We start from the raw sequence: 14,960 nt of genomic DNA, 5'->3' as shown, positions 1-14,960 counted from the left end.
TAGACCAATGGGACGTAGCCTTGAACTGGGTCCTTCCGAGCCTGTGCAAGACGCCGCGTTGCATATCGACATTGCTGTTCCTTTCGTCGCTTATAGCATTCGCGCTGCTCGTCGGGAGTCTACGCGTGGCCTTGCCATAGCGTTATCGGAACGCAAGTGAAATCAGTTGCTAGGCGGGTATACTTTTACATAATGAACCTGCGCCGACGTGCCTCCCTGCTTCGTATGCTACAGTTGCCGCTTCCAGGCAAATGCAGCTTCATCATCATCATCATCATCAGCCTATATTTATGTCCACTGCAGGACGAAGGCCTCTCCCTGCGATCTCCAATTACCCCTGTCTTGCGCTAGCGTATTCCAACTTGCGCCTGCGAATTTCCTAACCTCATCATCCCACCTGACTTTCTGCCGTCCTCGACTGCGCTTCCCTTCTCTTGGTATCCATTCTGTAACCCTAATGGTCCACCGGTTATCCATCCTACGCATTACATGGCCTGCCCAGCTCCATTTCTTCCGCTTAATGTCAACTAGAATATCGTCTACCCCCGTTTGTTCTCTGATCCACACCGCTCTCTTCCTGTCTCTTAACGTTACTCCTAAGATTTTTCGTTCCATTGCTCTTTGTGCGGTCCTTAACTTGTTCTCGAGCTTCTTTGTTAACCTCCAAGTTTCTGCCCCGTATGTTAGCACCGGTAGAATGCAATGATTGTACACTTTTCTTTTCAACGACAGTGGTAAGCTCCCAGTCAGGACTTGGCAATGCCTGCCGTATGCACTCCAACCTAATTTTATTCTTCTGTAAATTTCTCTCTCATGATCAGGGTCCCCTGTGAGTAAGTGACCTAGATAAACATATTCTTTTACCGATTCTAGAGGCTGACTGGCGATCCTGAATTCTTGTTCCCTTGCCAGGCTATTGAACATTATCTTTGTCTTCTGCATATTCATCTTCAACCCAATTCTTGCACTTTCTCGATGAAGGTCCTCAATCATTTGTTGTAATTCTTCTCCATTGTTGCTCAATAGGACAATGTCATCTGCAAACCGAAGGTTGCTGAGATATTCGCCATCGATCCTCACTCCTAATCCTTCCCAGTCTAAGAGCTTGAATACTTCTTCTAAGCATGCAGTGAATAGCATTGGAGAGATTGTGTCTCCTTGCCTGACCCCTTTCTTGATAGGTATCTTTCTACTTTTCTTGTGGAGAACCAAGGTAGCTGTGGAATCCTTGTAGATATTTGCCAAGATATTCACGTATGCCTCCTCCACTCCTTGATTACGCAATGCCTCTATGACTGCTGATATCTCTACTGAATCGAATGCCTTTTCATAATCTATGAAAGCCATATAGAGAGGTTGATTGTACTCCGCAGATTTCTCGATTACCTGATTGATGGCATGGATGCCATCATGCAGCTTATGCAACCCTAACCTTTACCGGGAACGCTTGCGGCGAACGCTATGCGCGAATGCGAGCTTTCTGGTTCTTTTCTTTTTCTTTCCGCAGCAAGGCGGGCACTGCCACGGACGCGCGAAGGTGAGCGCCATTTTGTGGTGCTGCAAGGTACCCAGCGGCGCACGCGGCGCGCGCCTTCTGCTGGGATTGGTTGAATTGCCTGTCCACGGAGACGAATAAACCCCGGGATCCTAGTCCGGGTATTTTACAGTGAAGCTGTAAAACACCACATTAGGAGTTGTTCATTTGCATAATAGTACTGTATTAATTATGCGTTTAGCGTGAACAGCTTTGGAGATATTTTCGAACGTTCGTTCGTAGGAGTCATTTTTGACTAAGAGCATATGGCCCCGTGTGAACAAAAGCAAAAGAGGAAATTTCCTAGTAAGGCAGGCAACGCAGACAAATGTCAATACGCCATTTAATACTTGGCATCCAACACTGCGGAAGTTAGACGAGAAATTTCGTAATCAAAATGTATCACTCCGCGCCTATTGTGGGGAAGTTCCCTGCAGGATATGATTGCGTGAGGCTGCGTGTGAGGTTGCCGAGACAGGAAGAACGAAAAACACGAAAAGGAAAACAACGAAAACCAAAATTATCTGAAACAACGTATTAAAAGCTCTATAACACAGTTCATTCATTTTTAAGGATTATATTTTGCATGCCTTGGTGAGCCGAAATAAAGAGTTGCAGTTTCGCCCTAAAAGTGGAGAATCAATTGCGATAGCGAATTGGTAGAGATGTATACGGAGTAAGGATAGTAGATTTATCGGCTGTATAAACGTGGACACATTCGCTTACTAACTGAATTAAGAAGCATGGTGTCAGCGCGTAGAAGCAAACATGAATAGATCCTACTCGACGACCGCAGATAACCGCGGTGAAAACGCTGGCATGAGCAAGCGCAGCTGCAGCAGCGAGCGAATGTTCGTGCGGTTTATCGCTTCAACAGAAACTGATCGGCGAAACGCACAGCACATACAAAACTATGAGCCGTCTGCAGATCGCTTTCAAGATACCGTGCGGGTGACCGCCGCAGCCGGGCAAAATACAAGTACGCAGTTGCGGGCAGAGTAGCAGCCGCCCCTCCTCCCTCACGCGCTGCCTTCCCGCTTTCCTCCAATCGTGTGCGAGGCTGAGTCGGCAGCTCCCCTTGCGCCGTTGGTGCCGCAGCACAACGCCCCCCTCCATCCCTTCCATCCCCCCACGGCTTTTAACGCGACGGTCGCGTTTGCTCTCCGCTGTGCGTTCGCTCTCCTTGAAAGCGCCCATCCCTCGCGTACTTTCACTCGCACATACAGCATACGGCACGCGGTGACGATTTTATCGCCCTTGGACTTTATACGGCACTTCACGGCGACGACGACGGCGACGGAACAAATCCTCTTTAAGTGTCCATCTAATTGCTATCGCAATAAAAAACAAGTTTATACAGGGTGTCCCAGCTATCGTGCACCAAACATTAAGAATATGCATATGCCACGTAGCCGGACAGAAACAAGGTTATGTCATTCGCCGTCACTTGGAGATACTCAGAATATTTTTGCATTCCGCCTAATTACATTTAGTATTAATTATTTAATCAGCTTCTCGAATATATTTACATGAAAAGTGTCAATGAAAAAAAAACACTGTAGAGCAACCTGAAATACTCCTGATACAACCTTTACTTGTTTAATGCGAGCTACATAAAAGAGCTTTTTCGAGCGTGAAAGAAGCCCGTGAAGACACGCAGAGTGCCTTGAGCGGCGCATGGTAGTTGGTGCATGATAGTTGAGATACCCTGTATAATCGCTTGTAAAATAACACCAAAAAGTTACTAGAGTTCCCATATGCTAGAAGTAATGCGACTTGAAGAAGAAAGCCCGAGCGCCGCCAACTCAATACTCAGAATACGTCAACCACTTTAGTGCTGAGTCATCTTCACTGCGAACCTATTATTTGCAGTCATTTTTGCAAGTCATCTTTTATTCACCAAATTCGGACCGCGACTCAGTTTTGTGCTGTGTCATCATCACCTGAAACCAAAATTTACACTCATTTTTGCAAGTCATCTTGTTTTCTTGCAAGTCATGCTTCCTGTGATTCACCAAACTCGAACCGTGGCTCAGTACTATTCTTTTGCTGAGTCGCTCTCACTTGGACCCTCAAATCTCACGTCTATTTTTTGTAGGTCACTCTCCTAGTCCATAACCCATGATTCACTTTTAGTTCACACTTGATTCGCTCTGGATTCGCCCTATCACTGTTTGGTTCACCTTCATTCACTCTATGATTTCGGCTTTACCTCCTTCACATTTCGTTAGCAATATTACTCAAGGTTTGCAATTTTCATCACTCCTAATTCAGGCTATTGCCACTTCATTCACCTTCTCATTCACTTCTTATTCACTCTCCATCATTTTAGCTCACTCCATTTAATCATTACCATTAGTTTGACTCGTCTTATTATTATTATTATTATTATTATTATTATTATTATTATTATTATTATTATTTCGTTTGTACACACATACACACAAGGACACGAAGGAAATAGGGAGGGAGCCACCGAGAGGGGCACAACGCCAGCCTACTCTTTCAGCCCAATTATTCCACTTTAATTCACCATGAATTCAGTCTTCTTTCTCCTGATTCACATCTCCGTATACTGATTTTTATCATTATCATTACCATCATTACGCATTAGTAGAATTGATTCTCGGTTCTTGGCCACTTTTTGAGGTTTTGCTATACTAATTATCATAATTATTTTAGATCTAGCCCAATTTATTTATTATTATGATATTTGGTATCTATATTCCAACTGTATTATCTATCTATTGATATAATAATGTTATGGGGTTTTTAATGATCTTATTGGGCTTTTGATTTTTTTTAGATTTTTCTTTCCGATTTTTTTTTCGATTTCTGGCTCTACGTTTTCAAGGTCACCTCAAAACAAAACATATAAGGCTTTTGCCATAATATATCATCTTGTTAACGCAGCATTGTACGCTATGTAATAAATGAGGCACAGTAACAACCTAGAAACTTGAGACCGAATGTACTGTTTTTCCTTGAGCACGATTTCACTGAGCTTTTGGTTCGTAACTGCTGTTTGCCTTTGGCCTTCACAAGTAATGTGTCCGACATCGCGATTAGTGGCAATACTGAATTGAATTCTGGGAAAACCACGAATCGATTATGAGGCACGCCGTAGTGGAGACTCCGGATTAATTTTGAACACGAGGGGATGTCTAACGTGCTACTGGCAATCTTGTCTCAAGAACAATTTCAGCGTAAACATTTTGTATGAATACATGCCTCATTGCCCATCAGTATTTTTGGAGACTACGGTGATATCAAGGCATTCTACTCGATCGATAAATTTGTTCTAAAGAGCTCTTCAGTAATTAAAAGCTGTCCCACCCCCACGCTGTATATTTTGTTGTTCAGCAAGAACTGTGCGATTTAGACGCAGTTATTAGATAGATCGTGTATATGTATGCTTCCAATTGATAGGCCTAGTATACATGATTAAATTGAGCTTCGATTTACGAGTCAAACGACCCGTACAAGAAACCGCAAATCTCTGCTCCGTTACTTGTAGCATGATGGGGTTCACTGACCGCCAATACAGTTACGGCTTAGAACTTCCTAATTCACGAGGCGTATTCTTTCTCATATTAACGTTCAGGCTGGGATGCCCTGAGCTTCGCCGACAACATGAAGTTCTCCACTTTCGACCAGGACCACGACCAGTCTCCGGACAGCTGTGCCCTTAAATACAAAGGGGCCTGGTGGTACAGCAACTGCTTCGATTCGAACCTCAACGGCCTAAACCTCAATGGCCACCACAACACCATGGGTGACGGCATCGAGTGGATTGCACCGAAGACCGTTAGCCTCGGTCCCTACTACTCGTACCCGTGGGTGCAGATGATGATTCGGCCGGTGGGATTCGCCGCTCGCAATTCGCGTTCGATGAGGAATGCCACCACCGCATGTGCGTTCACAGCCAACTGTGGGGCTCGGACAAATGCCACTTTCGCAGTCGCTTAGTGAATCCACTGACCTTAATATTTGAAGATACATATTGAGATTTAGCTTGTACGTATTCGTATTGAGTTTCCGGAACACCGCAATGCTCGGCGACGTAGACTGGAACAGCCATGTCAGTAGTGCCATTTGGTGGCACTCAATTTAACGAGAGCAAGAATATATCATTGCATGGACTAAGTGCGTTTTTACGTTCCGCCATAAAGCCTCGATCACGACAGATCCAATAGCATACAGCTTGTTCCTCTATCTTTCTTCAAAGAGAACGTTCAAGCATTGCGGCATGATGTCTAACAGACTGCGGTTAAATAAAGGATCACCAGATGTTTCTACCAGTGCTGCTGCCACCGTCCGGGAGTCCAGTCTTTCGGTGTATCATAAAGAAGAATTTGTTTGCAAAAAAAGTCCTAACCCTCTAACATCTCTCTGAAAGCTCGCATAAGGTAGGTCACCACCTTCGAGAAAAATTTTCACAGTTACGGTCCGAAAGTTACAACTGCACTTTTGGTGTGTAAAGCTTAGTTGTTTTGAATGTTTAACATCAGAAAATTGCAGAAAATTAAAATTATTTTTTTTATAAAAATCAAAATGTGCCGAAATATGCAGGTTGCGCCAACAGTCATAAGTGAAAAATGGTCGATGCGATTCAAATGCGACTTGGCAGGTATGTAGTGAGGACAACAGCCTGTGCATCTAAGCACCATCATTACCGTATCTCAAAGCTGAGGTGCGTTATCATAAAAAAACTAATAAAGATGATATCCGGCAGGTTTTTTTTACGCAATTGGCCATAGTATAAAAAGTTACTGCTCATTTTCATTAATTCTGCTTGAATGCACAGCTCTATGTATAACAAAACAGCACAGAAAATTTTAGGCGAAAATATTTATTACACGGACAGCTATCACTGTTCGCGCAACTGCACAAAGCAAAAAGAAACATGTTTTGAGAAAGAAGGGCTTGAAGATTTCAAATGAATGTTTATGTAATAAAAAAACACCAGAAATGCCTAAAATCCACCAGGTTCATAGCTTGGGTCCTCCTTCGAAGCAGCACGGTCTCCTTTTGAGCGAGCTGATGCACGGATTTTTTTTTTCTTGCCTGCTTTGCGTCTCCACCTGAGTTGCGCGCGGCCTTCCTCACACGGCAGCAGTCACTGGTCAGGCACGCCATCGTCGTGTAGTGGCCGGGTTCGATGCCTGTCTCCTTCAAAATGTCCAGTATGCCCCTATTTTCATCATTGAACTGTGCTACAGCGTCATACAATCCAAACAAAACAATGGGCAGGCTTACATATACATTTTTGGGGACTCTCTGCCAAACCATCCCGTTGAAACACTCGTTCGCATTTTGAGTTTTGCCATGCAAGCACTTCTTTAAAAGTTCATCGGAACAAAGGTCACTGTACACAGCTTTCACCTTATTGAGTATTTCGTTGGGAAGTCCTCCCTTGTGCTTGTAGCTGTCCTTCTTGAGTGCTTTCGCTCGGTTGAATCCGCACCAGCTATCAATTCCTTCAGGGCAGAGGCCATGTCTGGGGCAGCTGTCTGTCGAGCTACAATGAAACAGGCTTGCAAGTGTGGCTTGTTTCATTGCTGTCAGATCTCCAACATTGGCCCTGATTGCAATCCCGTAGTAATTTTGCAGCCGATCTATCAAGACATCTGTCCGTTTTCCTTTTCCGCCAAGACCGCGCTCTGTCTTCTTTAGTTTCCTTAGGCGGCAGCCGACACGTTTCTGCACATGTCCAATGCATTCAAGCTTCTGAACGCTGTCTTTACCATAGATATCTTTCACTGCGGCATAACTTTTGGAATCGCCGTCACCATAAAACTCCACGTACTTGAGATTCCGAGTTGTTTGAGACCTCTCAAACATGCGGCATAAGCCGACTGCTTCCATGGCACCAGCAGTACCAGCATGGTTGGCGTGACAGTTTATGTGGTCAGCTTTCCATTGGAGGTATTTCTGGCTTGAGATACTCAGCTTTCGTTGTGACTCACATGCTCTGCATTTGCTAGAAAGTCCCTCTACGTCGATGACTTTACCAGTATCGACAGAAATCAATGACACACACCCATTGAGTCACGAATGTCCGCGCTTTTGCCATGTGCCGTCCCCCGACACGCCGCACTCGTTACTGACGACAAGATTTCGCACTTCACTGGCAGCATTGGCCATAGATTTCATGGCAACCATTTTAGCAGCTTTAGAAAGCTTTGACGACAATTTCTGGTATGCAGAATGCCAAGGAGGTGGCGGCATGTTCATGACTTTGCAGAATGAGACAGCACCTTTGTGTCCTTTTCCGAGTTGTCGCATGGCATAGACAAGGCGGACATTGTTTTCTATTGTGCGGCTACTCTTTCTTGATGACTGGAACGCACATTCAAAGCCGCACAAAACACACAAAACACTAACGTAAAAGAAACACCACAGCGGGTGTGTTCGTCGAGGTTTAGCGAAATGTTTTTGCATTCCGGACATGCCAAAGATGAAAAAACGGAAGAAAGGATTCCAATGTCTATGATCCTGTTACCTTCGAGGGGCCGATCTTGCGATGAGATGTCACAATCCTTCTCCACACAGCCTAGTTTTCGGGCACTCGCTGAAACACTAGCATCCACGTGCTCTACGGCGGGCGCGCTCTTGGTATGTTGATTCCCTAAGAACTTCCGTTGACGCTTCCTTGTAGTCCTGTATTTTGCCATATTTCATATAGTACACAGACTTTCTTCTTGAGTGGATAGCGCTAAATCCACGATGTTCAAAAAGCGCACGAAAAAGCACACGCGACACAGACGCAAACGGCACGCGAGCGCGCGCAAAGTAAACAGTGTGTGCTGTTTCACACCGGTAGCCCTCTAGTGGAATTTGTTTAATGAACTCAGAAAATGACTTGCCTCAAAAGGCTTACGAAAGCTTAAGAATGAACTAAAGCATACTAAAATGACATAATATGCATTCTGAGAGACATTTATGACGAGGTAGCAGACGCCGCGGTATCAGAAACCTTCAGTTTCGGTTTCGGACGCATCTAGGAGGGGTTGGAAAAATCGCCAGAACTTTTGAACCGCTTGAGCTATCGAAATAATTCTTTTTGCTAAATATTCTTGAATAGACAGGAAATCTAAAAATAATAATTTTAAAAAATCCATTTTTATCAGAAAATCGGTTTTCGAAGGTGGTGACCTACCATAAACCACAAGACTTCAATAGTCCGAAACGGTTAGGTTAAGAAACCGCCTATGCTATCTTCATTGTACATCGACTATTCATGCAATTTTGAACAGCAGAGGCACGTGACCGTCTGCTGTCACTAGGAAGCGCGCTCATGGGCTTAAAGGTCCGCAGCATGCTATGACAGACCTTATGATTTGTTGAATGGTTCTGAAAGCAGCTCCATGCGGATGTGTTTTCCACAGATGTGCCATTAATTTCACCTCTCTTTCTGCACGACGTTAAACGCGCGGCGGCAAAATCAGCCTCACATCGTCTCTCCATCCGGGGCAGGGAAAGCACATTTTGTTTTTCAATAAAACTTCTTTCATCGCCTGTGTCATGTTTACTTAAGTCAGTTTCACTGCAATTTACGTGATGTGACATAACATGCAGAACAAGATAACTTTTAATACAATTGCAACACTTTCATTCAATCCCGTATTTTGCGATAAATATTTCCTTCTTTTTTATTTTTTTAATAAAGAGTACATCAAATGGGCTAGATGGTTCGCGTTGGCAATGTTTATTTTAGTGTAATACAAAACAATGACTACAGGCACTGAGATGATATGCAGGGCACGAATTCCAGGGATTGTCAAGAGCTCTTCTGGAAGCCGAACTGTCCGCCTGAGCCATCCTGTTCGCAATTGTTGATGCCGTTTCCCATTTGTAGGAATATGTGATGATCAGACAGGCAAATTCACACAAATCTTTTCGCTGAAGTATACTGAACAACAGTGGTTTCTTTAGTCCATAGGCGACAGTGGGCTATGTATTGCTGCTGCATGCAAACCTCCTAAACAGTTGAGGACATTTTGCAGCATAATTCCCACCACTGCAATGTCCAAACGGTAGCTGAAATGATGCAGGAAGCATTGAGATTGAAACAAAGCCAAGGCAACATTAATAAACGCAGTTTGTGATAAGTAAATAATGGTAAAGATTGCTGAATAAAACAGGTGAATAGACCTGTGAGGACGAGAGAGAAACATATGCTCAATGCGTCCATTTATATTTATGGGGCGCCACACATGTCACCTACCCGTGATGCCATTGTTGAATGTTTTTTTTTTGTCTGTGTAGAGGTCAGGAATATATTTTAATAGTGGCCTGCTTCTGAATACTCTTTATGGACACTGTTTATTTCTTGTTTCTAGATACTGTTCCTGGCCTATTTCTGAATAGTGTTACCACTTCGAAGCGCCACAGCCGGTATGTGGCAACTGGGCTGAACACCTTTGGGTGACATATGAAGAAAGAAAGGAAAGGCTAGCGAGTCATGCGCAGCCAAAAAAAAATGAGCGCGTCCAACATCCAGCGATAATTGGTTTAGGCAGCGCTTCATTTCGTGTTTGCAAAAATGGGGTTCTCTTTTAGATATCATTTACAATATAGAGCGCACAATGGTGGAGGTGTTTCATTGGAATCATTCATAAAAATTGGACAACAACAAACGGGGACGAAGACCAGAAGGACACCACACGAGCACTTCGACGCTATCTAAGATGACCTAAATAGACCACCATCGCACACTTTTCTAATTGATTTCGTTAAAGGTACACTTGTCATGCTCGCCCATTAGACATATACCACACAATCCAAAGAATGTCACACGCGCTACACACCAAACCAAATTCGTTAAGCACGATGTGTTTGTCAAGGCCGCGCCGTGGTTAAGCAACGCAGTCCTGTTTTATTGCTGTCTACGGACTACTTACCGACGCCTATATGTTTCGCGTTTACTAGCAAGTGCGGAATCGCTTTCGAAGCTATTCTTCGGTGAGCATGGACGCTGCTGCTTTTCCCGTTTACGAACCTCATTGCGCTATCATTCTAAACCGGGCTTTGTGTTGTGTCCCGGTCGTCCCTGCTTCGCTCGACGCACGACTTCATCCTTACTCAGTAAACGCATCCGTCCCATTTCGTTTGTTGTGGAGCTCGCCTCTGCATGGGCTCGATTTTCAACGCTCCTCACCTACCCACCCCCGGGTGACAGTGACAAGAACTTTTATTGGTCCTGAGAAACTGGCCAGGGGGAGCCGAAGGCTTCCTCAGGTCAAGTCGGTGGTTCCGCCTACGATGGGACCAGGAGGTGAAATCCCGTTGCGATGTCGTAGACCCTCTGGACTACCTGGAGTGGGATGTGATGATGGTCGCTTCTTAGGAACTTCTCCCACTGCTCCTTTGTGACAAGTATAGAGTTTTCTATGGCTGGGCACAGCGAGAGCATGTGATCAAAAGAGCATGAGTCGGCTCCGCATTTGGGGCACGATTGTGGGAAGTGTGGGTCTATCCTGCTAAGGAAACGCGGAGTGGGGTACGTGCTGGTTTGTAACATTCTGAGCGTGTTAGCTTGTGGTTTATTTAGTTTTGGGTGAGGAGGAGAGCACCAGCTCCTTTCCAAGCGGTAGTGTGAGATGATTTCGTGAAAGGTGCACAATGGGTCTTTCTGGATGCAAGCCTCGTTACGAGGAGGGCCGTTGACGGCTGCGCGGGTCGTGAAATCGCGCGCCAGCCGGTGAGCCCGTTCGTTTAGGTTGCAGCCGTGCGGTTGGATCGAGTCTCCCAGGTGGGCCGGGAACCATGAAATGTGAAATATGCTTCAGTGCCGATTTGACCGAAATTATTGAGCTTGTTGATCGCAATCCTATTCGCCCGTTTCGATACGCGCGCCGCCGAAAAGGACCTAACGGCTATACGGGAGTCTGAGAAGACGACGAGGGCAGAATGTGCGCTGTGTATGGCTAGGGTGATAGCCGCCTCCTCCACCTCGTGAGCAAAATCGGTGCACACAGAGGCCGCATTCACCAGATTGCCTTCCGCATCCACTACCGATAGGGCGAACGCGTTTTCACTGTCGTATCTAGCGGCGTCTACGAATAGAGCGTGTAGTCCCTGTCAAGTGATCTGTTTGAAGATTGCCTCAGCTCTCGTGCGCCTTCTACCCTCATTGTGTACTGGGTGAATGTTGCGCGGAATCGGGTCTACCTTGATTAGGGAACTAACGTTTTTAGATAGATAGACTTTATCCTCCGGGTCGTGCCTGGGCCGAATGCCTGCCTCGTTTAGTATTCTAACTCCTGCCTTGCTGGACGATAGTCTCTAAACCTGCGCCGCCGAGTGGGCTTCTATAATTTCGTCTATCGTGTTATGGAGCCCTAGCTTCAGTAGTCGTTCCGTGCTCGTGGACTTGGGAAGTCCCAGCACACGTTTGAGGCCCGTTTTCATAAGCGCGTCTAATTTGGCCTTCTCTGCCCTGCTCCAATAAAGGTAGGGGGTTATATAGGTAATGTGGCTTAGGAAGAAGGCCTGGAAAGCTTTGATAAGATTGTCCTCCTTTAGCCCGCCTCTTCGGTTGGAGATGGGGGTGATCATTCTGATGACGTTTCCAGCCTGACCAGAGAGCTTATTGAGAGCCGTCGCGTTGCAACCCTTGGCGTCAATGAGCAGACCTAGAATTTTGACTGAGTCTACCCTCGGTACTGGCTGCCCGTTTTTGGCTTTGATAACTATCGGAAGACTTTCCCACCCCCGGGTCGCCCTAGTCTTATATTGATAGCAATTATATGGAGTGTGGTGTGGAAGAGGGTCACGCACTGTTGAGAGAGGATGACGACATCCGGCAGCCCGGAGAGCGCGAGACAGCGACCGACGCTCTTCGGCCAAGACTGTTGTTACGTAGCTCTGCTTGTAAATAAACCCCCTTACAGTTTGGTGGAGGCGCTTGTTAGTCTTCTATAGTCTCCCAACCTGGAACTATTAAGCCATACCCTGCCTCCAGCGCCAGCGATGCCGGAAGAAACCACCACCCAAGGCCCCTCTCAGACTCAACCCACCGTCTGTCCCGGCGTGCTGCCTCAACGTTACCCACCGATATACAGCGGGACTACCGACCAAAACGTCGAGGACTGGTTGGCAGCTTACCAGAGGGTGAGCGCAGTCAACAAATGGGACTATGTGACTAGGCCGACCAATGTCATATTTTACTTGACCAGCGTCGCCAGTCTTTGGTTCCGCAATCACGAAGCGGAGATTCATAACTGGGCCTCGTTCAAGACAACTTTTTCGGGAATCTTCGGCCGCCCCACGATACGCAAGCTCCGCGCAGAACAGCGAATTCGTGAACGCGCTCAACCCGGTGAGAACTTCACCAGTTATATTGAAGACGTTGTCGACTTGTGTAAGCGTATAAACCCGTCGAGGGACGAGTCGGATAAGACCAAGCGAATCCTGAAAGGAATGGCCGATGAGGCATTTCAAATGTTATTGGCCAAAGACCCACAAACCGTCGCAGATGTTGTCAGCTTGTGCCAGAGTTTCGACGAATTACTCAAACAACGTGCCCAAGCTTGACGACCTCTTGGACAAAACGACTTGATCGCATCCTTCACTCTGGGCGACCAGAATGCACTGTTGATTCAGATCAAGCAGTTCGTGCGTGAGGTCACCTGACAACTCTGTAATTTATGGAGCACGCCTGAGCCAGCGCAGGCACGACATCTGGTTCCAGTCATACGACAAGTTATCCAGGAAGAAGTCACTGACGCTTTGCCTTTCGCTCGTCCGCCACCTCCGGAGTCTGTGCCCTTGACGTACGCGCAAGTCGTCCCTGCCGGGTCGCATCGTCAGCCAACCTATTCTTCCACGCCGGCAGCCCTTCGACCAACACCTGTTCCGTTCAGCCAGCCAGTCCCCACGTTTTCAAATTCATAGCGCACTGCGGAGAATCGCGCTATATGCTATTCTTGCGGTTATGCAGGACATGTGGCTCGCTTCTGTTCCCATCGCCCTCCTGCTCAAATAGATGCCATGCGACCGTCTGCATACGATCCTAGACGCTTCGATGGCACAGCGCGGCTACAACAATCTTCGCTCGATCTTCGCTCGAGCGGCTGCCCGAGCGCCTGTCCGAGCACCTGCCTGAGCGCTGGCCGTCCACTACCCACCAATCTCCATCCCCCTCGACGTCGCTCTCTGTCAGCTATGCGCCACCGGCCCTGCCCTTCTGACGCGGAAAACTAGATGCCGCAGTTCCCGAGGCATGAACTGCGTCGTCGTCGAATAATTCATGTCTTCGCATTTCTCCGGCCAACCTCATCGACGTTTTTGTGGATAGCTTTCATAATATTGCGCTTGTGGACACTGGTGCTGCAGTTTCAGAGAATTACATGAAACTTTGCCGCTTGCTTAGAAAGGTTACCACGACATCAAAGGGATTGTCCCTCCGTACTGCAAGCGCAGACCATATTCAGCCATCAGTCACCTGCACAGCCCGCGTCGTCATCCAAGATGCTGCGTATCCCATTGAGTTGATTGTGTTACCGGCCTGTTCACATGATGTAATCCTCGGTTGGGATTTTCTCTCTCGCCATCATGCTGTTATTGACTGTGCTCGTGCCGAGGTAGCGTTCTGGGCGTTGTGTTTCGCGTCGTCTGCCCAACGTTGGAGAAGTTGTTTGTCGCCGACGATACGAACATCCCACTCAGTAGTGAAGCCCTTGTCCCCGTGTCCTCTGCCACCATTGGTGATTCCACAGTTCTATTTACCACCCCCGAGACCGTTCAACGCCGCAGGAATCTCACATTGCCATTTGCCGTACTCGACATGCCCATTGGCACTACATCGTTGTTTGTTATGAATCCGTTACCAGCTCCCTCAACCTTACTCCGTGGAGAGTGTATAGGCACAATTCAGGCATCCGACGTATCCTCCATCTTCTGCCTTGACGACGCGGACAACTTTCAACCTAATGCCCTGACACCTGCTGCTGGTACGCCTGATCGCCCGCCTTTAAGCATGCTTGGATCCGCCATCGACGACGAACTTGCAGAGGCGCACCGCGAGAAACTTCTTGCACTTCTACACCAGTTTCGTTGCTCGTTTGATTGCCAGAAGAATTCGTTAGGCCGCACGTACATTGTTCTTCATCCGATTGACACCGACTCACAAGCGCCTCGCCGACAGCGACCTTACCGCGTATCCCCTGCTGAGCGTGTGTGATCTCCGAACAAGTCGACGACACGCTTCAGAGCGGCATCATTCAGCCGTCCTGCAGTCCCTGGTCGTCGCCTGTTGTTCTCGTCAAGAAAAAAGAACGGCTTGATACGCTTCTGCGTCGATTACCACCGATTAAACAAAGTTATGTGCAAAGATGTGTTTCATCTGCCACGAATCGATGATGCCCTGGACTGCTTGCAAGGAGCCGAATTCTTTTCATCACTAGACTTAATATTCGGA

At 46.8% G+C, this 14,960-nt stretch overlaps 1 protein-coding gene across 1 annotated transcript in view; it reads left to right on the top strand.

Annotated features, from left to right (window-relative positions):
* Positions 1-5,859, top strand: part of LOC119445705 (techylectin-5A) — a 32,961-nt gene extending 27,102 nt beyond the window's left edge. Inside the window, exon 6 of the mRNA XM_037709988.2 lies at positions 5,139-5,859. Within this exon, the coding sequence (XP_037565916.1) occupies positions 5,139-5,503 (365 nt within the window). The 3' untranslated portion in view covers positions 5,504-5,859. The remainder of the gene's footprint in view (positions 1-5,138) is intronic.
* Positions 5,860-14,960: the final 9,101 nt, after the last annotated feature.

The sequence above is a fragment of the Dermacentor silvarum genome, chromosome 3 (genome assembly GCF_013339745.2).
Source record: "Dermacentor silvarum isolate Dsil-2018 chromosome 3, BIME_Dsil_1.4, whole genome shotgun sequence".
In the NCBI taxonomy this organism is placed as follows: domain Eukaryota; kingdom Metazoa; phylum Arthropoda; class Arachnida; order Ixodida; family Ixodidae; genus Dermacentor; species Dermacentor silvarum.
The sequence above is the reverse complement of the archived record's forward strand: the minus strand, read 5'-3'. Positions and strand labels throughout refer to the sequence as shown.